At 48.1% G+C, this 27,220-nt stretch overlaps 1 protein-coding gene across 1 annotated transcript in view; it reads right to left on the bottom strand.

Moving 5' to 3' along the window:
• LOC135525045 (inaD-like protein) overlaps positions 1 to 27,220 on the bottom strand; it is a 135,187-nt gene that overhangs the window by 87,509 nt on the left and 20,458 nt on the right. The window contains exons 8-16 of the mRNA XM_064952811.1: positions 24,157 to 24,396; positions 23,881 to 23,983; positions 23,346 to 23,434; positions 22,784 to 22,922; positions 10,943 to 11,016; positions 9,895 to 9,951; positions 5,781 to 5,915; positions 1,957 to 2,133; positions 1,341 to 1,571 (exon numbers count right to left, since the gene is read on the bottom strand). Of these exons, the coding sequence (XP_064808883.1) occupies positions 1,341 to 1,571; positions 1,957 to 2,133; positions 5,781 to 5,915; positions 9,895 to 9,951; positions 10,943 to 11,016; positions 22,784 to 22,922; positions 23,346 to 23,434; positions 23,881 to 23,983; positions 24,157 to 24,396 (1,245 nt within the window). The remainder of the gene's footprint in view (positions 1 to 1,340; positions 1,572 to 1,956; positions 2,134 to 5,780; positions 5,916 to 9,894; positions 9,952 to 10,942; positions 11,017 to 22,783; positions 22,923 to 23,345; positions 23,435 to 23,880; positions 23,984 to 24,156; positions 24,397 to 27,220) is intronic.

The raw sequence follows: 27,220 nt of genomic DNA, 5'->3' as shown, positions 1-27,220 counted from the left end.
CTCTCTCTCTCTCTCTCTCTCTCCCTACCTGGTAGTCTAGGATGCTGAAGCCCAGGCCTCCCTCTCTCTCCCCCTACCTGGTAGTCTAGGATGCTGAAGCCCAGGCCTCCCTCTCTCTCCCCTACCTGGTAGTCTAGGATACTGAAGTACAGGCCTCTCTCTCTCCCTACCTGGTAGTCTAGGATACTGAAGCCCAGGCCTCTCTCTCTCTCTCTCTCTCTCTCTCTCTCCCTACCTGGTAGTCTAGGATGCTGAAGCCCAGGCCTCCCTCTCTCTCCCCCTACCTGGTAGTCTAGGATGCTGAAGCCCAGGCCTCCCTCTCTCTCCCCCTACCTGGTAGTCTAGGATACTGAAGTACAGGCCTCTCTCTCTCCCTACCTGATAGTCTAGGATACTGAAGTACAGGCCTCTCTCTCTCTCTCTCTCTCTCTCTACCTGGTAGTCTAGGATGCTGAGGATGCTAAGATGCTGAGCCCAGGCCTCCCTCTCTCTCCCCCTACCTGGTAGTCTAGGATGCTGAAGCCCAGGCCTCCCTCTCTCTCCCCCTACCTGGTAGTCTAGGATACTGAAGTACAGGCCTCTCTCTCTCTCTCTCTCTCTCTCCCTACCTGGTAGTCTAGGATGCTGAAGCCCAGGCCCCCTCTCTCTCCCCCTACCTGGTAGTCTAGGATGCTGAAGCCCAGGCCTCCCTCTCGCTCTCCCTACCTGGTAGTCTAGGATGCTGAAGTACAGGCCTCTCTCTCTCTCTCCCTACCTGGTAGTCTAGGATGCTGAAGCCCAGGCCTCTCTCTCTCTCTCCCTACCTGGTAGTCTAGGATGCTGAAGCCCAGGCCTCTCTCTCTCTCTCCCTACCTGGTAGTCTAGGATGCTGAAGCCCAGGCCTCTCTCTCTCTCCCCCTACCTGGTAGTCTAGGATGCTGAAGCCCAGGCCTCTCTCTCTCTCCCCCTACCTGGTAGTCTAGGATGCTGAAGCCCAGGCCTCTCTCTCTCTCCCCCTACCTGGTAGTCTAGGATGCTGAAGCCCAGGCCCCCCTCTCTCTCCCCCTACCTGGTAGTCTAGGATGCTGAAGCCCAGGCCTCCCTCTCTCTCTCCCTACCTGGTAGTCTAGGATGCTGAAGCCCAGGCCTCCCTCTCTCCCCCTACCTGGTAGTCTAGGATGCTAAAGCCCAGGCCTCCCTCTCTCTCTCCCTACCTGGTAGTCTAGGATGCTGAAGCCCAGGCCTCCCTCTCTCTCTCCCTACCTGGTAGTCTTGTATGCTGAAGCCCAGGCCTCCCTTTCTTTCTCCCTACCTGGTAGTCTTGTATGCTGAAGCCCAGGCCTCCCTTTCTCTCCCCCTACCTGGTAGTCTTGTATGCTGAAGCCCAGGCCTCCCTCTCTCTTCTCCAGCTCCAACAACTGGATGTCTGGGGACCACAGAGCCAGCTCTCCCTCTTCATGCTCCTCCTCTTCTCCTTCCTCATGCACTTTCTTCTCCTGGTGGCTTGGGTATGTGGGCACTTGCTCCTCCTCTGAGATCTCCTTCAGGGTGGCTTGGTCCTCCTCCGAGATCTCCTTTAGGGTGGCTCGGTCCTGCTGGGTGAAAAAGGAACACGGTTAAGACAGGATATTTTAGATTCCGGAACATCTTTACCAGATAAAAACAGATATGTGTTGTACTGCAGTACATCATGCTACAACACAGACTGTCACCTGGCGACTGTCATTGGCTAACATTACACACAGTAAGCTGTCCAGTAAGTGTCAGCACTGCAGTGAAATTATAGAGTAGCATACCTGAAGCTGGTGACCAGTAGGGTCTCGGTGGTATGCCTGACTAATCCATACAGAAGACAGCTTGGCTTCAATCTAGAAGGATGGCTATCATACGTATGTGTGTGTGTACATGCTTTTTCATGCTTACATATGTGAGTGTGTGTTTGTGCACGTGTGTGACTGTCTGAATGTGTGTCCTGACCTCAGAGAGGCTGGCAGCAGTGCTGGGCGAGTGCCACTTATCGTCCCGGTCATGCTGGTAGTCTGAGTTCTCCTCTGTCAGGTGTCTGCAGCACACCAGGGTGAAGGGAGGGGGAACCTCACGAAGGAACGCCACCGCCTCGCGCCTCGACTTGCCGTACAGCTGCACCGCGTTTACCTGTAGACAGAGACACAAGTAAAGCACGTACAGCGACACAAACACAATTCACATGTAGCGTACAAAAAATTCCCTTAAGATATCATAAACACAATAACACACAGAGGTGCTCTATCTCCTGCACAAGGCAGACACACAGAAAAGCAGGCCATTCACCTTCACAATGTGCGCACACACACACACACACACCATTCACTTAGAGTAAATACACTGGTGACCAGTTTCAAAAGGGAAGATACACCATACAGTACAATTCAAAAAGTTTGGACACACAGAATAATAGTGAAGACATCTAAACTATGAAATAACACATGGAATCATGTAGTAACCAAAAAAGTGTTAAACAAACCCAAATATATTTTAGATTTTAGCCACCCTTTGCCTTGATGGAAGCTTTGCACACTCTTGGCATTCTCTCAACCAGCTTCACCTGGAATGCTTTTCCAACAGTCTTGAAAGAGTTCTAGGATGACAGAAAGCCAAGAGTCTGCAAAGCTGTCATCAAGGCAAAGGGTGGCTACTTTAAAGAATCTAAAATATATTTTGATTTGTTTGACACTTTTTTGGTTACTACCTGATTCCATATGTGTATTTCATAGTTTTGGTGTCTTCATTATTATTCTACAATGCAATGTAGAAAATAGTACAAATAAACAAAAAACCTTGAATGAGAAAGTGTCCCCAAACTTTTGACTGGTACCGTATATAACAGAATGTGGACACCCCTTCAAATGAGAGGATACGGCTATTTCAGCTACACCCATTGGTGACAGGTGTATAAAAATTGAGCACACCGACATGCAATCTCCATAGACAAACATTGGCAGTAGAATGGCCTTACTAAACAGATCAGTGACATTCAACGTGGCACCGTAATAGGATGGCCCCTTACCAACAAGTCAGTTCGTCAAATTTCTGCCTTTCTAGACTTGCCCCTGTCCACTGTAAGTGCTGTTATTGTGAAGTGGAAACGTCAATGAGAAACCATGGCCCTGTCGCGAAGTGGTGGACTACACAAGCTCACAGAACGGGACCGGTGAGTGCTGAAGCGCGTAAGAATCGTCTGTCCTCCCTGCCGAATTCCAAACGGCTTCTGGACACAATGTCAGCACAATAACTGTTAGTTGGGAGCTTCATGAAATGGATTGCCATGGCCGAGCAGATACACAAGCCTAACATCACCAAGCGCAATAACAAGCGTCGGCTGTAGTGGTGTAAAGTTTGCCGCCATTGGACTCTGGAGCAGCGGAAACGCATTCTCTGGAGCCATCTGGCAGTCTGATGGACAAATTTGGTTTGGCGGATTCCAGGAGAATGCTACCTGCCCAATGCATAGTGCCAACTGTAAAGTTTAGTGTAGGAGGAATAATGGTCTGGTGCTGTTTTTCATGGTTCGGGCTAAGCCCCTTAGTTCCAGTGAAGGGAAATCTTAACGCTACAGCATACAATGACATTCTAGACGATTCTGTGTTTCCAACTTTGTGACAATTGTTTGGGGAAGGCCCTTTCCTCTTTCAGCATGACAATGCCCCCATGCACAAAGCAAGGTCCATACAAAAATGTTTTGTCGAGATCGGTGTGGAAGAACTTGATTGGCCTGCAGAGAGCCCTCCCCTCAACCCCATCAAAGACCTTTGGGATGAATTGGAATGCCGACTGCGAATAAGGCCTAATCGTGCAACATCAGTGTCCGACCTCACTAATGCTCTTGTCGCTGAATGGAAACAAGTCTCCGCAGCAATGTTCCAACATCGAGGGGAAAGGCAACCCAGAAAAGTGGAGGCTGTGATAGCAGCAGGGGGGGACCAACTCCATGTTAATGCCCATGATTTTGGAATGCGATGTTCGACGAGCAGGTGTCCACATAATTCAGGTCATGTAGTGTAAGACATCAGAAGCTAATGGAGTCAATTTGTGACTTCAACAATTCCCAACAAAGGTTCTCTCACTGTTAATGAAGATAACCAAGAGAGATATAGTCGCCCGCAGGAGGGTGTGTGTTGGTACTTGCGCCCGTGTGTGCGGCTGTACACGCGCCTGTGTGTGCTTGTGATCATGCATGTGTGTGTGTGTGTGTGTGTGTGTGTGAGATCAGAGGGGCCAACCCAGTGGTATAGCCCTATTCTCAGTGAGGGGACTCAGGGAGCCGCTGGGCCTCTTGATTGCTGTTTAATGGAGCGGGATGTGCAGGAGCATCTGGAGAGCCCGGTTGACGCTGGCTGCTCCGTGCCATCTGCCCAGAGATGTAGTTGAGACCTGGCCACCTCTACTAAGGTTTAGGGGCCTGCCATCTTACCGGGAGACTGCATCTCAGACAAATGTGTGTGTACTTGTATGCAGAGTTGGGGATGTGACGAAGCCTGACATAAAATTCAGCTATACCTTCGGACATTTAAAACATGAATCTAGCGATACATTTGGAGCTCTACAAACTAGCCTCCCTCCCCTCCTCGCTCTCCTCTCCTCCTCTCACAGAGTATTCCTGTCCTGTGCCACAGTACCATGGTGGTTGCTTCTGCCACGACTGCCAACAGCAACAGGCTGAGGGCACAGTGGTGAATCTCCACCAAGCCGTGCCAGGGAGGGGAGCGGGCAGGAAGAGGGGAGCGGTGCGCAGGGGGTGGCACAGAGGGGGCGAGGGAGGCAGGGGTCTGACGTACAGATGGCCTCGGTTAGCCTGCTAACCCCTCTTCACTGGGGTATGTACCCACACATACAAACTCCCCCAACCACATACTCATAAAGACAAACACACACACACACACTCATATAGACAAACACACACTCCCCCAACCACACACTCATATAGACAAACACACACACTCCCCCAACCACACTCATATAGACAAACACACACACACTCCCCCAACCACACACTCAAATAGACAAACACACACACTCCCCCAACCACACTCATATAGACAAACACACACACACTCCCCCAACCACACACTCAAATAGACAAACACACACACTCCCCCAACCACACTCATATAGACAAACACACACACACTCCCCCAACCACACACTCATATAGACAAACACACACACTCCCCCAACCACACACTCATATAGACAAACACACACACACTCCCCCAACCACACTCATATAGACATTTACATTTACATTAGACAAACACACACACTCCCCCAACCACACACTCAAATAGACAAACACACACACCTATAATGGAAAAAAGCCCAATGAACAACAGAAACAGCTCAGAGTTCCCCTGTAGTGTACATTAGACACCGGTCTAACTAACCCCCTCCAGTCACAGCTACATCTGAACTGGAGCCAGGGACATCGCCTGACCACCAAGGTCATTGGACAGGCTCAAGGTGATAGGGAACAAAATATACTAGGAAATGATTTGAAGTTATGACACATTAGATGTGTGCTACCATAATCTTGAGGTTCTGCCAGGTAAAGACTGTGTGTATAACCAGTGCATTATGACTGACAGATCACGGGTTTTCTATCACTTCCTGATCTTTATGCTACATCCCATCTAATTTTTAAATGTCATGGTTTGGTTACTTTGTATGCCTTTAGACAAGGAAAATCTTGTGTGTGTGTGTGTGTGTGTTGTGCGGTGTGTTGTTGTTCGATGCGGTGTGTTGTTGTTTCGATGCCTGTCCAGTACCTCTAGTAGTTCGTCATCTGGTCTCAGGAGGCCGTGTTTGGCCACAGGGCCTTCTGGGGCCACAGAGGAGATGTAGTGGTGGCCGTCAAACGAGTCCAACTCCACCCCCAGACGCATGGTGTGGATGGGTAGCAGCTAGGATTAAAAAAATAATAGAATACTTTATCATCTAATCAAATGCGCCGAATACAACAGGTGTAGTAGACCTTATTGTGAAATGCTTACTTACGAGCCATTAACCAACAATGCAGTTCAAGAAATAGAGTTAAGAAAATATTTACTAAATAAATGAAAGTACAATTTTATAAAAATTGTAACACAATAAAATAACAATACCGAGGCTATGTACTGAGTCAGTGTGCGGGGGTAAAAGTCGAGGTAATTTGTACATGTAGGTGGGGGTAAAGTCACTATGCATAGATAATAAAAAGTGAGTAGCAGCAGTGTAAAAACTATTTTAAAAACATTACAATAAATTCACAACACCCTGTGTGCCCTCAGGCCCCTACTCCACCACTACCACATATCTACAATACAAAACCCATGTGTACATGTGTGTACAGTGCATATGTTATCGTGTGTGTGTGTGCGCATGTGTCTGTGCCTATGTTTGTGTAGCTTCACAGTCCCCGCTGTTCCATAAGGTGTTTGTTATGTTTTTTAAATCTAATTTTACTACTTGCATCAGTTACTTGTGGTCATGGCTCTGTAGTACTGTGGGCATCCCATAGTCTGTTGTGGACTTAGGGACTGTGAAGAGACGTCTTGTGGGGTATGCACAGGTGTCCGAGCTGTGTGCCAGTAGTTTAGACAGACAGCTCTGTGCGTCCAACATGTCAATACCTCTCATAAATACAAGTAGTGATGAAGTCAATCTCTTCTCCACTTTGAGCCAGGAGAGATTAACATGCATATTATTAATATTAGCTCTCTGTGTACATCCAAGGGCCAGCCGTGCTGCTCTGTTCTGAGCCAATTGCAATTTTCCTACGTCCCTTTTTGTGGCACCTGACCACATGACTGAACAGTGGTCCAGGTGCGACAAAACTAGGGCCTGTAGGACCTGCCTTGTTGATAATGTTGTTAAGAAGGTAGCAGCGCTTTATTATGGACAGACTTCTCCCCATCTTAGCTACTGTTGTATCAATATGTTTTGACCATGATAGTTCCCAATCCAGAGTTACTCCAAGCAGTTTAGTCACCTCAACTTGCTCAATTCAATCTCCCTCACTAGCTTTAAGCAACAGCTGTCAGAGCAGCTCACAGATTACTGCACCTGTACATAGCCCATCTATAATTTAGCCCAAACAACTACCTCTCCCCCTACTGTATTTATTTATTTATTTATTTTGCTCCCTTGCACCCCATTATTTATATCTCTACTTTGCACATTCTTCCACTGCAAATCTACCATTCCAGTGTTTTACTTACTATATTGTATTTACTTTGCCACCATGGCCTTTTTTTTGCCTTTACCTCCCTTATCTCATCTCATTTGCTTACATTATATATAAACATATTTTTCTACTGTATTATTGACTGTATGTTTGTTTTACTCCATGTGTAACTCTGTGAAGTTTAGGGTTTAGTGAATGATGTCCCAAATCAATCTGTTTATTATCTATGCATAGTCTCTTCACCCCTACCTAACTGTAAAATTACCTTGACTAACCTGTACCACTGCACATTGACTTGGTACCAGTATCCCCTCTATACAGCCTCATTACTGTTATTTTATTGTGTTACTTTTTATTTTTACTTTAGTTTATTTGGTAAATACTTAATTCTTTATTGAACTGCACTGTTGGTTAAGGGATTGCAAGTAAGCTTTTCACGGTAAAGTCTACACATCCTGTATTCAGCGCATGTGACAAATAAAGTTTGATTTGAAATAATGCTCAAAGCCAGTTGCATGTCATTAGTAAAGATTGAAAAAAGGAAGGGGCCTAGACAGTTGCCCTGGGGAATAACTGATTCTACCTGGATTATGTTCCATTAAATAGCATGCTCTGTGTTCTGTTAGACAGGTAACACTTTATCCACAATATTGCAGAGGGTGTAAAGCCTACACATACGTTTTTCCAGCAGCAGACTATGCTCGATAATGTCAAAAGCCACACTGAAGTCTAGCAAATTATTGATTTCGTGAACCTTGTTTCTTAAGCCTCTTATGTTAAAGTGGGCTATTGTGAGCACTTTTCTTCAGGGATGCTTACTTGTTTTCATTGCGTTACTGGGAAGATTGTGTCTACCAACGCCTCTGGTGTAATGTACATTTGCTGAAGCATTATGACAACTCCACGTCACAATGGTAGGGACCAGCTGAGCTTGGGTCATTGATAAATCATTGTCTCAATGCAGCCTTACAATGCTGTGAAAGGATCCAGGAACCCAAATGATTTGGGTGGATCCCATCCTCCTTATAAAACGTGTTGTGTTTCCAAAAGGTATTGAAATTGTCAACAAAAGTTATATCCATTGAGGTGCAGTAATCACATAGCCAGTTGTGAAGAGAAATAATCCTGCTTAAGCATTTAATGCCATGATTCAGAGAGGGAACAGGGCCAGATGGGTCTAGCAGAGAGTCAATCGGCTCTTTAAAATCCAGTTTAAACTGTTCAGAGCTACCCTTCATGTCATTAAAACCCACGTCCTTTACTCAAGCTCCGGGATAGGACATTGTTCCTGGTGCAAAAACAGTCACATTCCTTACCATGGAGCTGCCCAAAATCACAGCTGGCAAGAATGACAAGGAAATACCCCCACACACTTTCTTCACAGAATTCAGAGAACCCTTTATGGACGGGCGAGAAGAAGGATAACTTGAGCCCATTTCTCCTGGCGCAGTCCTGCGTCAGATGGAGATCCAGAGCAGGGACGGAAGGTTGACGATATCGACTTCAAAATCATAGTAGTAGGCACTGCGGCCGACAAGAGACAGGCTCCCCCAGCGACGAAGGTGCAGGAAGATCCAGGACGGCCAAAATATTTGTTTTTACATCCAACATGCGCGAACGCAGTCCAGCCACCAGCGCAGAAAATGTCAATGTTCCACTCTGCGTTTTCCCCAGTTTCTTACGTAAGCTGGTGATCTGCGTGATCCAGGAAGCCACCTCAAGCCTATAATCCTCGGCAAGAAAACAATTGCCACATCGGAACTCTGAGTGATCCAGTTTGTCCCGAAACAAAGCGTAGTAGATACAGCTCCTACAGCGCAGGGACCGTTGATTTATTTCTCCAGACAAAGAGGGCTCCATTGCTAAACTCATCTGGTAGCAACTTCGTTAGCTTGATGGCAGTGTAGCGTCTCTGTCAAGCAGGCTTCAACCTGTCTGTTAAGCAGGATGCTGGGACAAAAAAAATAGCCGTCCTAGCTGTTAAAAGCTAACCGCTTCTTGGAATCGACGCAAAAACAAGTTAGGTATTCGTATTTAATGAATAGTGGTAGAGGTACTCTACCTCAGGCAAGCAATACCTCGAGGCTTAATATTAGACATCGCACACCAGCTGTTATTGACAAATAGACACACACCACCACCCCTCGTCTTACCGGATGTAGCAGTTGTCCTGCCAGTGCATGGAAAACCATATTATCCATATCGTCAATCAGCCACGACTTGGCGAAACATCCGATATCCCAGTTTTAATGTCCCGCTGGTAGGATAGTCTCAAACGGACCTCATCCAGTTTATTCTTACCCACTCACCAATGAATTTTCACAAGGCACATCGATCTACACCCCCTGTACCTCAGTCTGTTGCTCATGCGAATGATGGGGATTTGGGCCTGGTCTCGGAGAAACAGTATGTCCTTTGCTTTAGACTCATTAAAGGGAAAAATCTTCATCCAGTTCGAGGTGAGTAATCGCCGTTCTGATGTCCAGAAGCTCTTCTCGGTCATAACAGACGGTAGCAGCAACATTATGTACAAAATAAGTTGCAAACAATGTGAGAAAACACACAAAATAGCACAGTTGGTTGGGAGCCCGTAAATGGCAGCCATCCCCCTCCGGCGCCATTCTTTAACATCCCTGTGATAACTGGGGAGGTTTTGTCAAAGGGAACTGTGTGGCATAAGTATTAAGCTCCAATATTTGATGGTAACTGGTGGTCACCTTGGAGTAATTCTGTAGTTCAACATCATCTTCAATAACAGGTTCCAGTTCAACCACCTGGGAGGGAAAACACACAAACAATTGTCATTATAAACTGGGTGGTTTGAGCCCTGAATGCTGATTGGCTGACAAAGCATTTATTTTTACTGTTCTAATTACATTGGTAACCAGTTTATAATAGCAATAATAGCACCTCGGGGGTTTGTGGTATATGGCCAATATACCACGGCAACGGGCTGTATCCACGTCAAGAACAGCCCTTACATGCTGACGCGTACATAAGCATGGCAAAATAAATGTACGCATACATGTTATTCAATCATTGCACCCACACTGATCGCGCACGTCAACAAGCACCTGCGTAGCCAGGCGCTAAAATAGTAGTTTTATTTGTGACCCTTGACACGCTGCAAGTCCTGCCTCTCCCATTTCCTCATTGTATTTTAGGAGCATATGGGTGATTGAAAGATGAACTAAGGTTTACACTCCAGTCCAGTTGGTGGTGGTGATGCACCTTAAAGTTGGTTGCAACCATCATATAAAATCCCAAGAAGCCTGAAGGAAGAAAGATTACTAGAAACAGGCTCGGTTTACCTTTTTATCTGTGGATTAATTGTCGGAGTAGAGGACCTTGTGCATTTCAGGTAAAATAACAACCCAATGTTTATATCCCAGGACAAATTAGTTAGCAACAGCAAGCTAGATAGCTAAATTGACGGAAATGAATAAAGTTGGTTCAGAGTTCATTTTGATATAGCAACATGGGTCTTGATCGCGTCTGGTGTGGGTGGACAAAATCAACATGCGTGTGACAGCGGGTGTGCGAGCGGTCTGGTCAGCATGTTAGCTGTGGTATATTTGGCCATATACCACAACCCCTCGTAGCTTATTGCTTAATTATATAATTTCTTCCATATGGGATTATCAAACCTTGCTTGATATCAAATCAAACTGTTACTGATTGACATGACTGATTTCTCTGAGCTTGTCTATGGTGTGTTGGTATTCTATCCATATGTTAATTTCCTGCTGTCAGTTAGAATCTCACCAGAACATCATACTGTGGCCCCAGAGACTGCTCCCATTTGTCCTTCAGCTCAGACAGAGATATCTCCTCCACACCTGTAAGACACAAGGACAGTGTCAATGCACATGTTAATAACTCTGGGACGTGAGGAACGACACAAAACATGTTCAATTGTATTTTGAATGGAACTTCGCTGTTAAGGGCAATTCCACCACTTTACAACCTCACTGTCATCATCCCCGGCACAATACCAGCGTCAACATATGTGAAAACGGCACATTTACATTTTGTAGAAAACAGCAAAAGTTCAAACAAACAAAAAACTTGTTTGGGCTAAGAAATCATTGTTTTTTACTTTTAATCCTACCGGTCACAGAAAAGCAGTTTTTTTAGCACCATTCTTATTATATTTTTAACCACAGATTATAGAAACCTGCTGTTTTCACATCCTGGTGTCAGAATTTCCCTTTAAGCTTAACTGAGTGAGAAGTCAACCCTGGGACACTGACAGGGTAACAAGATTGTTGCTTGTGATCCAGGAAGTAATGAGACAGACATGAGTTCGGCTCCCCCACAACTTGTACTGTAGGACTTTTTACAGTGAACCTGGGGGGGGAAATCAGCAGCAGGACATGAAGGAGGAATTATTTTACGCTGCGTGTTCATTACCAGTGTAAAGATGTAAAGAGAAACTCCTCAGAGCTAGCTCCCTTGGACTGACCACAACCACTCCACACACACATGGAACCGTTTGAGTCCTACATGGTGTGTGTGTGTGTCTCTCTCGCTTTCTGTCAGCCCCGGTGTGTAAAAACCCAAAGCCTTGTGACATGAGCTCCAGTACTGTACCTGATTAATTAACATGGCTAACCACTCGCCGCTGAGCAATTCCTCTCCAATGTTTCACTGAATAAATAGCCTAATACATGGTTTTGGGATGTCAAGAAGGAAGGAACATCTGTGGGCCAGGCGGAGGACACGCACGAACACACATTCCCACCACAAACTGTTGCCACAAAGTTGGAAGTGACGTAAGTGCCTTAATGTGTTCGGACCTCGGGAAGAGTAGCTGCCTTGGCAACAGCTAATGGGCATCCCTGATTAATATAATACACACCCTAAATATTTACAATACCTTTCAGTCAGTTAGCAAAGAAAAATAGAGGAAGGAAGAGAGAGAGGCAAGAGAGAAAGAAAGAGAACAGCTGGATGTGGAGTCAGGGTGGATGTGGGAGCCAGGGTGGACGGTGGAGTCAGGGTGGAGCCAGGGTGGAGTCAGGGTGGACGGTGGAGCCAGGGTGGAGCCAGGGTGGAGTCAGGGTGGAGTCAGGGTGGAGTCAGGGTGGACGTGGGAGCCAGGGTGGACGTGGGAGTCAGGGTAGAGCCAGGGTGGACGTGGGAGTCAGGGTGGACGTGGGAGCCAGGGTGGAGTCAGGGTGGACGGTGGAGCCAGGGTGGACGGGGAGCCAGGGTGGACGTGGGAGCCAGGGTGGACGTGGGAGCCAGGGTGGACGGTGGAGTCAGGATGGAGCCAGGGTGGACGGTGGAGTCAGGGTGGAGTCAGGGTGGACGTGGGAGCCAGGGTGGACGTGGGAGTCAGGGTAGAGCCAGGGTGGACGTGGGAGTCAGGGTGGACGTGGGAGTCAGGGTAGAGCCAGGGTGGACGTTGGAGCCAGGGTGGACGTGGGAGCCAGGGTGGACGTGGGAGCCAGGGTGGACGGTGGAGCCAGGGTGGACGGTGGAGCCAGGGTGGACGGTGGAGTCAGGGTGGAGTCAGGGTGGACGTGAGAGTCAGGGTGGAGTCAGGGTGGAGTCCAGGGTGGACGTGGGAGTCAGGGTGGAGTCAGGGTGGAGTCAGGGTGGACGTGGGAGTCAGGTTGGACGTGGGAGTCAGGGTGGACGTGGGAGTCAGGTGGAGCCAGGGTGGATGTGGGAGCCAGGGTGGACGGTGGAGCCAGGGTGGAGCCAGGGTGGAGTCAGGGTGGAGTCAGGGTGGAGTCAGGGTGGACGTGGGAGCCAGGGTGGACGTGGGAGTCATGGTGGACGGTGGAGCCAGGGTGGACATGGGAGTCAGGGTGGAGTCAGGGTGGACGTGGGAGCCAGGGTGGACGTGGGAGTCAGGGTGGACGGTGGAGCCAGGGTGGACATGGGAGTCAGGGTGGAGTCAGGGTGGGTGGGAGTCGGGGTGGACGTGGGAGCCAGGGTGGACGTGGGAGCCAGGGTGGACGGTGGAGCCAGGGTGGACGTGGGAGCCAGGGTGGACGTGGGAGCCAGGGTGGACGTGGGAGCCAGGGTGGTGGAGCCAGGGTGGACGTGGGAGCCAGGGTGGACGTGGGAGTCATGGTGGACGTGGGAGTCAGGGTGGAGTCAGGGTGGACGTGGGAGTCAGGGTGGACGTGGGAGTCAGGGTGGACGTGGGAGTCAGGGTGGAGGTGGAGCCAGGGTGGACGTGGGAGTCAGGGTGGACGGTGGAGCCAGGGTGGACGTGGGAGCCAGGGTGGTTAGGGGGAGTCAGGGTGAGCCAGGGTGGAGCCAGGGTGGATGTTGGAGCCAGGGTGGACGTGGGAGCCAGGGTGGACGTGGGAGTCAGGGTGGACGGTGGAGTCAGGGTGGACGTGGGAGAGTGGGAGCCAGGGTGGAAGTCGGGGTGGACGGTGGAGCCAGGGTGGACGTGGGAGCCAGGGTGGACGTGGGAGCCAGGGTGGACGTGGGAGCCAGGGTGGACGTGGGAGCCAGGGTGGAGTGGAAGTCAGGGGAGCCAGGGTGGACGTGGGAGCCAGGGTGGATGTTGGAGTCCAGGGGGTGGACGTGGGAGCCGGGGTGGACGTGGGAGCCGGTGGAGCCAGGGTGGACGTGGGAGCCAGGGTGGACGTGGGAGCCATGGTGGACGGTGGAGTCAGGGTGGACGTGGGAGCCAGGGTGGACGTGGGAGCCAGGGTGGACAGGGTGGACGTGGGAGTCAGGGTGGACGTGGGAGGGGTGGAGTCAGGGTGGACGTGGGAGTCAGGGTGGACGTGGGACCCAGGGTGGAGTCAGGGTGGAGCCAGGGTGGACGTGGGAGTCAGGGTGGAGTGGGAGCCAGGGTGGACGTGGGGTGGAGGTGGAGCCAGGGTGGACATGGGAGTCAGGGTGGAGTCAGGGTGGACGTGGGAGTCGGGGTGGACGTGGGAGCCAGGGTGGACGTGGGAGCCAGGGTGGACGTGGGAGCCAGGGTGGACGGTGGAGCCAGGGTGGAGTGGGAGCCAGGGTGGACGTGGGAGCCAGGGTGGGACGGTGGAGCCAGGGTGGACGGTGGAGCCAGGGTGGACGTGGGAGTCAGGGTGGAGTCAGGGTGGACGTGGGAGTCAGGGTGGACGTGGGAGCCAGGGTGGAGTCAGGGTAGAGCCAGGGTGGACGTGGGAGCCAGGGTGGACGTGGGAGCCAGGGTGGAGTCAGGGTGGACGTGGAGTCAGGGTGGAGCCAGGGTGGACGTGGGAGCCAGGGTGGACGTGGGAGCCAGGGTGGACGTGGGAGCCAGGGTGGACGTGGGAGCCAGGGTGGAGTCAGGGTGGAGTCAGGGTGGACGTGAGAGTCAGGGTGGACGTGGGAGTCAGGGTGGACGTGGGAGTCAGGGTGGACATGGGAGTGGGTGGACGGTGGAGCCAGGGTGGACGTGGGAGCCAGGGTGGAGTTAGGGGGAGTCAGGGTAGAGCCAGGGTGGACGTGGGAGCCAGGGTGGATGTTGGAGCCAGGGTGGACGTGGGAGCCAGGGTGGACGTGGGAGCCAGGGTGGACGTGGGAGTCAGGGTGGACGGTGGAGCCAGGGTGGACGTGGGAGCCAGGGTGGAGTCAGGGTGGAGTCAGGGTGGACGTGGGAGTCGGGGTGGACGTGGGAGCCGGGGTGGAGGTGGAGCCAGGGTGGACGTGGGAGCCAGGGTGGACGTGGGAGCCAGGGTGGACGTGGGAGCCAGGGTGGACGTGGGAGCCATGGTGGACGTGGGAGTCAGGGTGGAGTCAGGGTGGACGTGGGAGTCAGGGTGGACGTGGGAGCCAGGGTGGAGTCAGGGTGGAGCCAGGGTGGACGTGGGGGCCAGGGTGGAGTCAGGGTGGACGTGGGAGTCAGGGTGGAGTCAGGGTGGAGCCAGGGTGGACGTGGGAGCCAGGGTGGACGTGGGAGCCAGGGTGGACGTGGGAGCCAGGGTGGACGTGGGAGTCAGGGTGGAGCCAGTGTGGAGTCAGGGTGGACGTGGGAGCCAGGGTGGAGTCAGGGTGGACGTGAGAGTCAGGGTGGATGTGGGAGTCAGGGTGGACAAGCACAATCAGACTGGTTCAAGTGTTAAGTTACTGTACTGGCACAATGGCACTACCGTAAGATATTTTTTTGCAAATGTGTTGTGTAATGTACTGTGAATGTCAATGGTTCAGACATGCATTGTTCTACGTGATTGACAGCTCATTGTGCCACTACACTGAACTTCAGGAAAAACTAAAAAGCCCACATCAGCGCTTCAGTTAAGACTCACTCAAAACCTCCACGTGGACATCAGCCAACAGTTCAAATCAAATCAAATTTTATTTGTCACATACACATGGTTAGCAGATGTTAATGCGAGTGCAGCGAAGTGCTTGTGCTTCTAGTTCCGACAATGCAGTAATAACCAACAAGTAAACTACTGTCTTATACACAAGTGAAAGGGGATAAAGAATATGTACATAAAGATATATGAATGAGTGATGGTACAGAGCAGCATAAGCAAGATACAGTAGATGGTATCGAGTACAGTACATACATATGAGATGAGTATGTAAACAAAGTGGCATAGTTAAAGTGGCTTGTGATACATGTATTACATAAAGATGCGGTAGATGATATAGAGTACAGTATATACGTATACATATGAGATGAATAATGTAGGGTATGTAAACATTATATTAGGTAGCATTGTTTAAAGTGTCTAGTGATATATTTTACATCATTTCCCATCAATTCCCATTATTAAAGTGGCTGGAGTTGAGTCAGTGTGTTTGCAGCAGCCACTCAATGTTAGTGGTGGCTGTTTAACAGCCTGATGGCCTTCAGATAGAAGCTGTTTTTCAGTCTCTCGGTCCCAGCTTTGATGCACCTGTACTGACCTCGCCTTCTGGATGATAGCGGGGTGAACAGGCAGTGGCTCGGGTGGTTGTTGTCCTTGATGATCTTTATGGCCTTCCTGTAACATTGGGTGGTGTAGGTGTCCTGGAGGGCAGGTAGTTTGCCCCCGGTGATGCGTTGTGCAGACTTCACTACCCTCTGGAGGGCCTTACGGTTGTGGGCGGAGCAGTTGCCGTACCAGGCGGTGATACAGCCCGCCAGGATGCTCTTGATTGTGCATCTGTAGAAGTTTGTGAGTGCTTTTGGTGACAAGCCGAATTTCTTCAGCCTCCTGAGGTTGAATAGGCGCTGCTGCGCCTTCTTCACGATGCTGTCTGTGTGGGTGGACCTATTCAGTTTGTCTGTGATGTGTATGCTGAGGAACTTAAAACATACTACCCTCTCCACTACTGTTCCATCGATGTGGATAGGGGGGTGTTCCCTCTGCTGTTTCCTGAAGTCCACAATCATCTCCTTAGTTTTGTTGACGTTGAGTGTAAGGTTATTTTCCTGACACCACACTCCGAGGGCCCTCACCTCCTCCCTGTAGGCCGTCTCGTCGTTGTTGGTAATCAAGCCTACCACTGTTGTGTCGTCCGCAAACTTGATGATTGAGTTGGAGGCGTGTGTGGCCACGCAGTCGTGGGTGAACAGGGAGTACAGGAGAGGGCTCAGAACGCACCCTTGTGGGGCCCCAGTGTTGAGGATCAGCGGGGTGGAGATGATGTTGCCTACCCTCACCACCTGGGGGCGACCCGTCAGGAAGTCCAGTACCCAGTTGCACAGGGCGGGGTCGAGACCCAGGGTCTCGAGCTTGATGACGAGCTTGGAGGGTACTATGGTGTTAAATGCCGAGCTGTAGTCGATGAACAGCATTCTCACATAGGTATTCCTCTTGTCCAGTTGGGTTAGGGCAGTGTGCAGTGTGGTTGAGATTGCATCGTCTGTGGACCTATTTGGGCGGTAAGCAAATTGGAGTGGGTCTAGGGTGTCAGGTGAGGTTGAGGTGATATGGTCCTTGACTAGTCTCTCAAAGCACTTCATGATGTCGGTAGTGAGTGCTACGGGGCGGTAGTCGTTTAGCTCAGTTACCTTAGCTTTCTTGGGAACAGGAACAATGGTGGCCCTCTTGAAGCATGTGGGAACAGCAGACTGGTATAGGGATTGATTGAATATGTCCGTAAACACACCAACCAGCTGGTCTGCGCATGCTCTGAGGGCGCGGCTGGGGATGCCGTCTGGGCCTGCAGCCTTGCGAGGGTTAACACGTTTAAATGTTTTACTCACCTCGGCTGCAGTGAAGGAGAGTCCGCATGTTTTCGTTGCAGGCCATGTCAGTGGCACTGTATTGTCCTCAAAGCGGGCAAAAAAGTTATTTAGTCTGCCTGGGAGCAAGACATCCTGGTCCGTGACTGGGCTGGTTTTCATTTTGTAATCCGTGATTGACTGTAGACCCTGCCACATACCTCTTGTGTCTGAGCCGTTGAATTGAGATTCTACTTTGTCTCTATACTGACGCTTAGCTTGTTTGATTGCCTTGCGGAGGGAATAGCTGCACTGTTTGTATTCGGTCATGTTTCCGGTCACCTTGCCCTGATTAAAAGCAGTGATTCGCGCTTTCATTTTCACGCGAATGCTGCCATCAATCCATGCGTCGTGGAAGTTAGAATAGCAATGATCCAAGGTTTTGCCAGCCCTGGTTGCGCAATCGATATGCTGATACAATTTAGGGAGTCTTGGTCCGCAAAGCTGTTCTGCAGTGGAATGGACTAGAATCAGTTTCTAACATCTTCAACTTTCAATGATTCTAATACATATAACAACGCATGTATTTGTCCCAAACGGCACCCTATTCCCTAGGACACTACTTTGAGCCCATAGGGCTCTGTTCAAAATAAGTGCACTATACACTGAGTGTACAAAACATTAGGAACACCTTCCTAATATTGAGTTGCATTGGGGCATGGACTCTACAATGTGTTGAAAGTGTTCCACAGGGACGTTGGCCCATGTTGACTTCAATGCCTCCCACAGTGTGTCAAATTGGCTGGATGTCCTTTAGGTGGTGGACCATTCTTGATAGACACACGAAGCTGTTGAGCGTGTAAAAAAACTCTTTAACCCTCTTTTGTTCCATCCAGTAACTAGCTAACACCAGACACATATGAAAAGGGGAGACATGTACAGTGCCTGCAGAAAGTATTCAAACCCCTTGTCTTATTCAACATTTTGTTGTTGCAGACTGAATTTGTCACACCCATCTACAGACAATAGCACATAATGAAAAAGTAAAAACAGATTTTTGGAATATTTTGTGCAAATGTAATTTTGTACACCCCTGAGTAAATAATACATGTTAGAATCACCTTTGGCAGCGATTACACCCATGAGTCTAAGATCTTTGCACACCTGGATTGTAGAATATTTGCACATTATTCTGTTTTAAACTCTTCAAGCTGTCAAGTTGGTTGTTGATCATTGCTAGACAGCCATTTTCAAGTCTTGCTATAGATTTTTAAGTCAAAACTGTAACTAGGCCACTCGGGAGCATTCAATGTCATCTTGTAAGCAACTCCAGTGTATATTTGGCCTTGTGTTTTAGGTTATTGTCCAGCTGAAAGGTGAATTTGTCTCCCAGTGTCTGTTGGAAAGCAGACTGAACCAGGTTTTCCTCTAGGATTTTGCCTGTGCTTAGCTCTACTCTGTTTCTTTTTATCCTAAAATAACTCCCTAGTCCTTGCTGATTACAAGCATGCCCCTATTATGAGGCATCCACCACCATGTTTGAACATTTTAAGAGTGGGTACTCAGTGATGTGTTGGATTGCCACAAACATAACGCTTTGTATTCTGGACAATAAGTACATTTCTTTGCCACATTAGTTGCAGTTTTACTTTAGTGCCTTATTGCAAACAGGATGCATGTTTTGGAATATTTTTATTCTGTACAGGCTTCCTTCTTTCCGTCTGTCATTTAGATTAGTATTGTGGAGTAATTACAATCTTGTTGATCCATCCTCCATTGTTTTCTTCTATCATAGCTATAAACTCGGTTTTAAAATCACGATTGGCCTCATGGTGAAATCCCTGAGTGGTTTCCTTCCTCTCCGGCAACTGAGTTAGGAAGGATGCCTGTATATGTGTGGTGACTGGGTGTATTGATACAACATTCAAAGCCTAATTAATAACTTCACCATGCTCAAATGGATATTCAATGTCTGCTTTTTTTACCCATCTACCAACAGGTGGCCTTCTTTGCGAGGCATTGGAAAACCTCCCTGGTCTTTGTGGTTGAATCTATGCTTGAAATTCACTACTCGACAGAGACCTTATAGACAGATGTATGTGTGGGGTACAGAGATTGGGGAAATAATGTTTTTATTTTACATTAACCACTATTATTTCACACAGAGTGAGTGGATGCATCTTATTACTCAGTGATTTTATTTGTCCCCCCAAGTTTACTGAGCATAAAAAATAAACTAAAAATGTATTTTTGGGTGGGGGCGACAACAAACATTAAAACAGCAGCAAATCAGCTCCGTGATTTTATAAAGTGTTCTCACGCATAATAAAGATACAGTATATGTAAACGTATACAATTATAAGCAAGGTTTGAAATTATTATGTTTTAGTCAAATATTATAACTGTTCGGGCTTCTTGAGTTCAATTTGCAGCCTACAAATGGTTTGTAACTATGTTCCGGCCCCCTGACCATCCTCTCAAGAAAAAAATCTGCCCGTGGCTGAATCAATCAAAAAAATATATAAACGCAGCGTGTAAAGTGTTGGTCCCATAATGTTTCCATACACACAAGAAGCTTATTTCTCTCAAATTTCGTGCACAAATTTGTTTACATCCCTGTTTGTGAGCATTTCTCCTTTGCCAAGATAATCCCTACACCTGACAGGTGTGGCATATCAAGAAGCTGATTAAACAGTATGATCATTACACAGGTGCACCTTCTGCTGGGGACAATAAAAGGCCACTAAAATGTGCCGTTTTGTCACGCAACACAATGCCACAGATGTCTCAAGTTGAGGGATGTGCAATTGACATGCTGACTGCAGGAATCTCCACCAGAACTTTTGGCAGATAATTTAATGTTCATTTCTCTACCATAACCTGCCTCCAACATTGTTTTAGAGAATTTGGCAGTACATCCAACTGGGCTCAGAACCGCAGACCATGTGTGAATCAGACCATGCGCCAACCCAGGACCTCCACATCCGGCTTCTTCACCTGCGGGATCGTCTGAGACCAGCCACCTGGACAACTGATGCAACTGAGGAGTATCTCTGTCTGTAATAAAGCCCTTTTGTGTTGAAAAACTCATTCTGATTGGCTGGGCCTGGCTCCCCAGTGGCTGGGTCTGGCTCCCCAGTGGCTGGGTCTATGCCTCTATGCTATGCCCCTTCCCAGTCATGTGGAATCCATACATTTGGGCCTAATTCCTTTATTTCAATTGACTGATTTTATTATATGAACTGTAACTCAGTAAAATCATTGAAATTGTCAAATGTTGCGTTTATATTTTTGTTCAGTATAGTTGATGATCCCTGCTGTACAGACACTGAGAGACAAATTCACCTTTCAGCAGGACAATAACCTAAAACAAGGCCAAATATACAGTTGCTTGCCAAGAGGACATTGAATGTTCCCGAGTGGCCTAGTTACAGTTTTGACTTATATCGACTTGAAAATTTTTGGCAAGACTTGAAAATGGCTGTCTAGAAATGATCAACAACCAACTTGACAGAGCTTGAAGAATAATGTGCAGATGTTGTAAAATCAAAGTGTGCAAAGCTTTTGGAGACTTACCCAGAAATACTCACAGCTGTAATCGCTGCCAAAGTTGATTCTAACATATACTGACTCGGGGCATGAATACTTATGTAAAATCAGATATTTCTGTATTTTATTTCCAATAAATATGCAAGAATTTATAAAAGCATGTTTTCATTATGCGGTGTTGTGTGTTGACAAAATTCAGGCTGTAACAACAAAATATGTAAAAAGTCCAGGGGTGTGAACACTTTCTGAAGGCACTGGGCCATCCAAGTACGACAAGTCAAGCAGACTGTACGTGAGGGAAAACACCAGTGCCTGTGTGAGTGTGAGTGTGTGAGTGTGAGTGTGTGTGTGTGTGAAATCAGACCGCTCACTTTACAAGGTTAGCAGTCTCCAGTTAGCTCAGAGGGTGTTGTATCCCTCTCCCTAGCCGGTGTAATGAAACAAAGAGCCCAGGAGAGATAAGAGTTCCACAGTGATTCAACCTCTTCTAAATCACCTCTGTCACACTGCTCAGCTGACCAATGGCCAATGAAGTGACCAATGCAGCAAGCATCTGAGAAGTCACAGGAAATTAGTTCATAGATCTTTGGATGCTTTCCCCGAGACGTTTTGAAAATTACTGTATAAAGTAGTAAACAAATTTGTCATAGTAATCTTCCCCTCTGATGCTGGATGGTAACTAGAAATGGCAGGAGGGAGGTTGAAATCAGTGGACTGCAGAAGGCCGGAGGGAGGTTGAACTCAGTGGACTGCAGATGGCAGGAGGGAGGTTGAACTCAGTGGACTGCAGATGGCCGGAGGGAGGTTGAACTCAGTGGACTGCAGATGGCCGGAGGGAGGTCGAACTCAGTGGACTGCAGATGGCAGGAGGGAGGTTGAACTCAGTGGACTGCAGATGGCCGGAGGGAGGTTGAAATCAGTGGACTGCAGATGGCAGGAGGGAGGTAGAACTCATTGGACTGCAGATGGCCGGAGGAAGGTTGAACTCATTGAACTGCAGATGGCCGGAGGGAGGTTGAACTCATTGGACTGCAGATGGCCGGAGGGAGGTTGAACTCATTGGACTGCAGATGGCCGGAGGGAGGTTGAAATCAGTGGACTGCAGATGGCAGGAGGGAGGTTGAACTCATTGGACTGCAGATGGCCGGAGGGAGGTTGAACTCAGTGGACTGCAGATGGCCGGAGGGAGGTTGAACTCATGGACTGCAGATGGCCGGAGGAGGTGAACTCAGTGGACTGCAGATGGCCGGAGGGAGGTTGAACTCAGTGGACTGCAGATGGCCGGAGGGAGGTTGAACTGGACTGCACTGTGGACTGCAGATGGCCGGAGGGAGGTTCAGTGGACTGCAGATGGCTCTCAGTGGACTGCAGATGACAGTGGACTGTACAGTGGAGTATATATCTATTAGGATGGTAGTTTAAAAGGCCCTGTCTTCGTGTCCACCTTATCATCCTGTCACAGTTACATGTACACTCCCAAGGGTTTAGGGATGTCCTTTCACTAATTACACCGGTGCACTTCCCGAGCCACCAATGTACCTTATGAAAGGCTGCATTTCTGAATAAGTCCATTGGTCTTACAGGAAAATTCCACCAAATTGGTATTTGTTTCATTAGTCCATTGTTGATATAGTCCCAAAATGTTTTGCATGTCAGCAATCAAGTTATCAAGATATATGTAAATGTCAAAATACAGAAATACAGCCGGTATGACGCGAAACGCATCCCGACGTGACGCAAAACGCATCCTGACGTGAGGCAAAACGCATCCCGACGTGACGCAAAACGCATCCCGACGTGACGCAAAACGCATCCCGACGTGACGCAAAACGCATCCTGACGTGAGGCAAAATGCAGCATTATATGATGCAAAACACATAATACCGGCTGTATTTCTGCTCTAGTAGGACTAGTGATACACTCACAGGGAACTGGTAAAGAGTCCTAGTAGTCCTTACCTTCGTCCAGGGACCTCTCCAGTGACGGTTTGGGCAAGGCTATCTTCCTGACAAGGGTGAGGAGGACCGTCTGGCCTGTCTGCTTCATCACGTCCAGAACCTCCTGGTTAGTGAAGCCCTGCAGGCTCACCCCGTCCAGCTGGCACAATGAAACAGGACAAAATTACTTCTCACCCTTGTCCCCGTAAACTCTGACAGGGGGTTTCTGACATTTTTCTATTTTAAGCAGGTAAGACAGTGAGAACATATTTTCAATAGAAATCTGAACTAACAATGAAGACTCAATATGGTTATGTTATAGTGTGGTGTATGGTTGTGTTATAGTGTGGTGTATGGTTGTGTTATAGTGTGGTGTATGGTTGTGTTATAGTGTGGTGTATAGTTGTGTTATAGTGTGGTGTATGGTTCACTCTCTCACACTCTCTCAAGCACGCACTCTCTCACTCACTCACTCTAACGCACGCACTCACACTCTCCCTCACTCGCTCTCTCACTCTCCCTCACACACACACCTTGGGGTTAATGAAGGTTGCGCTCATTAAAATCTGATTAATGGTCTCACCTCTATTATCCTGTCATAGATCCGGATGTTTCCGCTCTGCTCAGCGGCACTCCCAGGAACCACGTTCTTCACAAACACCCCGACCGCGTCTAGGAGAGAGAGAAGGGGAGGTAGAGAAAGTGAGACAGACGGAAGGAAAGAATGAGAGAGCAGAGAGAGAGACCAAGGAGAGGGGAATAGAGAGACAAGACACCATCAAAACAATACATCTCAAACAGAGTCAACAATACAGGATCAGAGTACAAATAGGGGCTAGGGGACTAGGATTAGGGGTCTGGGTTAAGGGTAAGAGGCTAGGGGACTAGGATTAGGGGCCTGGGTTCAGGGTAAGAGGCTAGGGGACTAGGATTAGGGGTCTGGGTTAAGGGTAAGGGTTAGGATTAGGGTGGGTTCAGGGTAAGAGGCTAGGGGACTAGGATTAGGGGGCTGGTTTAAGGGTTAAGGGTAAGAGGCTAGGGGACTAGGATTAGGGGCCTGGGTTCAGGGTAAAAGGCTAGGGAGCCAGGAGTTGACATGGTATTGGGCATCGGCCTACCTTCGCGGGTTAAGGAGTTGTATCCGATGATGGTGATCCCCAGGCTCTGGCCCTCCTTCTTCCTCAGAGGCACTTTATGGATCTCATAACCCTGCAGGTTGGGCTGGAAAACCATAGAGATATGCTGTACATGTACTGACGTTCTAATGTCACGGACATATTCACCACAATATGTAGGGCAGTAGAGGGGCAGGGGTCACAGGAGAAGGTGTGTGCATGTCTAGGTTTGTGTGTGTGTGTGTGTGTGCACGTTCCCCATCCTCCTGTCTCACTCACCGTCCTGCGGATCCTACTCTGGGGTTTGACTCCAGAGGGTAAGACAGAGACGGGGCTGGCGGCGGGCGGGGGAGGGGGCGGCGGGGAGGTGGAGTACTGTCCCGAGGGGTCACGGGCGATGAGCATGCGCACGTTGCTCCCGCAGCCCTGCAGCACCTTGACCACCTGGTCGCTGGCCAAGCCTCCTGTGGGGGTCTCACCAATACGCAGGATGTGGTCACCTATACGCAGGCGCCCATCCTATTAGGGGGGGGGGGGGGAGAAAGAAAGAAAGAAGAAGTTAACATTTGTACAAACTGGAAATATGAATAATACACAATGCATTATAGTTAAGTTCGGGGTCGAGCAATAACAGCAATTGATTAGACTTTTACTCAAGTAGAATTTTACTGGGTGACTTTTACTTTGAGTAAAAGTAAAGATACCTTAATAGAAAATGACTCAAGCATGACAATTGGGTACTTTATCCACCACTGTTGGTTGCTAGTACATGAAAGAACTACCCCAAAAATCTGCTCATATTCAACATTTCGCTTAGTTGGACCATTTGATAATTTCAGCCAATGTTGTCCAACGCATTTTACATCCCACTTGAACAGGCCAGTCCCACCCTGGTCTGGGCCTGGCCCCGCGGTACTAAGCAGGGAAATGTATTCACCAACTCGCAGGTCAAGCAGAATAAACTCAGCGAGGGAAAAAGAGGAAAAAGTCAAAAGAGAGGGGAGAACAGCATCCTTTGTGGAAAGAGGGATGAAAAGTGTTTGATGCATAACCGTGGTGCAGGAAATCTCCAACTTCTCTCCCTGGGTCTGTGCACGGGACAACGGGGGCGCATTGAAGCCAGCCCTGGCCATTAAACATTGAAATGGGAAACGCCAGGGTCTAACAAAGCCCCAATTTTGACAGCTTTTTTGGAGCATAAGATCCAGTGATGTGTGAAATGCTGCACTGTGCCTTTTGAACAAGCAGGGTTTTGTTGCCCAGCCTGGGCTCTCTTGGACATTCAAAGAGAAAGAGAGAAAGAGAGAGACAGAGAGGGTGTGGTAGACAGAGAGAGAGTGAAAAGGAAAGGAGGGAGGGGTAGAGAGCGAGAAAGAGAGAGAGAGACAGAGAGACAGAGAGGGTGTGGTAGACAGAGAGAAAAAGAGAGGGTGTGGTAGACAGAGAGACAGTGAAAAGGAAAGGAGGGAGGGGTAGAGAGCGAGAGAGAGAAAGAGAGACAGAGAGAGAGAGACAGAGAGAGAGAGACAGGGTGTGGTAGACAGAGACAGAGAGGGTGTGGTAGAGAGAGAGTGAAAAGGAAAGGAGGGAGGGGTAGAGAGAGAGAAAGAAAGAAAAAGAGGAGTTGTGCAAAGTGGTTTCAGAAACAAGGGACAAGGTTTTTTAAATCCAGATCCCTCTTGGATAACACTTTATTATAAAAGGTTATAACCGACAGACAGTTTTTTTTTACAAATCAAATGACATGTTCCCATGTTAACTCGCTGAATAACTGAATACACCCCAAGCTCACAAAACGAAGGACAAAAGCCAAGCGTTAAGTGGGAGAAGAAAAGAAAGGGTCTGCTTGTAAATGAGCATCGGCTGTGTCAGGGACTTTGGGCGTCTGCGAATAAACCTTTCGCCAACATCTCTGTAATTGTGAACAGAAAAGTGGTCCTTCGAGCAGGATGCAGGCCTAGCGTGCTCTGTGTAGCCAGGATGTAATCCCCTTACAAGGTGATCATTTTTTTCCCTCCGGCTCAATGGCTATTATAATGTAACTGAGCCCTTTATGGGACACGCTCAGCATTAATTCAGCTAAACTGGCTGTTACTATTCATAGGGGAAGACCGGTCTGTTACCAAAGGATCAGGAGGAAGAGAGAGAAGGAAGCCCTGAGTATGTAATGGTTTAGTAGGCCTACTGCGGAGAACTGTTGTGCAGTGGAAAAAGTTCACATCTTAATCGTCTTGTCGAATTATCTTAATTTAATATCTTAAAATGAAGAATGAAGATGATCTGCTTCAAAATTGCTAAATTGTCTCTCAGCTAATAAATAAATATATATATATATTGCAGAAAATGTGCTTTACAACAGCAACACTTCCTCTACTCCAAGATACCAACAGACTGTTAGAGTTTACACTTCCTCTATCTACTCCACCAAGATACCATTACCTGTCTAGGTAACAGACTGTTAGAGTTTACTTCCTCTACTCCAAGATACCATTACCTGTCTAGGTAACAGACTGTTAGAGTTTACACTTCCTCTATCTACTCCACCAAGATACCATTACCTGTCTAGGTAACAGACTGTTAGAGTTTACACTTCCTCTACTCCAAGATACCATTACCTGTCTAGGTAACAGACTGTTAGAGTTTACACTTCCTCTAAAGATACCATTACCTGTCTAGGTAACAGACTGTTAGAGTTTACACTTCCTGTCTAGGTAACAGACTGTTAGAGTTTACACTTCCTCTACTCCAAGATACCATTACCTGTCTAGGTAACAGACTGTTACTGTCTAGGTAACTACTCCAAGATACCATTACCTGTCTAGGTAACTACTCCAAGATACCATTACCTGTCTAGGTAACAGACTGTTAGAGTTTACTGTTTACCTGTCTAGTAACAGACTGTTACACTTCCTCTACTCCAAGATACCATTACCTGTCTAGGTAACAGACTGTTAAGTTTACACTTCCTCTACTCCAAGATACCATTACCTGTTAGGTAACAGACTGTTAGAGTTTACACTTCCTCTACTCCAAGATACCATTACCTGTCTAGGTAACAGACTGTTAGAGTTTACACTTCCTCTACTCCAAGATACCATTACCTGTCTAGGTAACAGACTGTTAGAACAGACTTTACACTTCCTCTACTCCAAGATACCATTAGTCTATAACCATTACCTGTCTTACCTGTCTAGTAACAGACTGTTAGAGTTTACACTTCCTCTACTCTACCATTACCTGTCTAGGTAACAGACTGTTAGAGTTTACACTTCCTCTACTCCAAGATACCATTACCTGTCTAGGTAACAGACTGTTAGAGTTTACACTTCCTCTACTCCAAGAT

Source organism: Oncorhynchus masou, chromosome 31 (assembly GCF_036934945.1).
Source record: "Oncorhynchus masou masou isolate Uvic2021 chromosome 31, UVic_Omas_1.1, whole genome shotgun sequence".
In the NCBI taxonomy this organism is placed as follows: Eukaryota; Metazoa; Chordata; class Actinopteri; order Salmoniformes; family Salmonidae; genus Oncorhynchus; species Oncorhynchus masou.
This window is presented reverse-complemented; position numbering and strand designations above follow the sequence as displayed.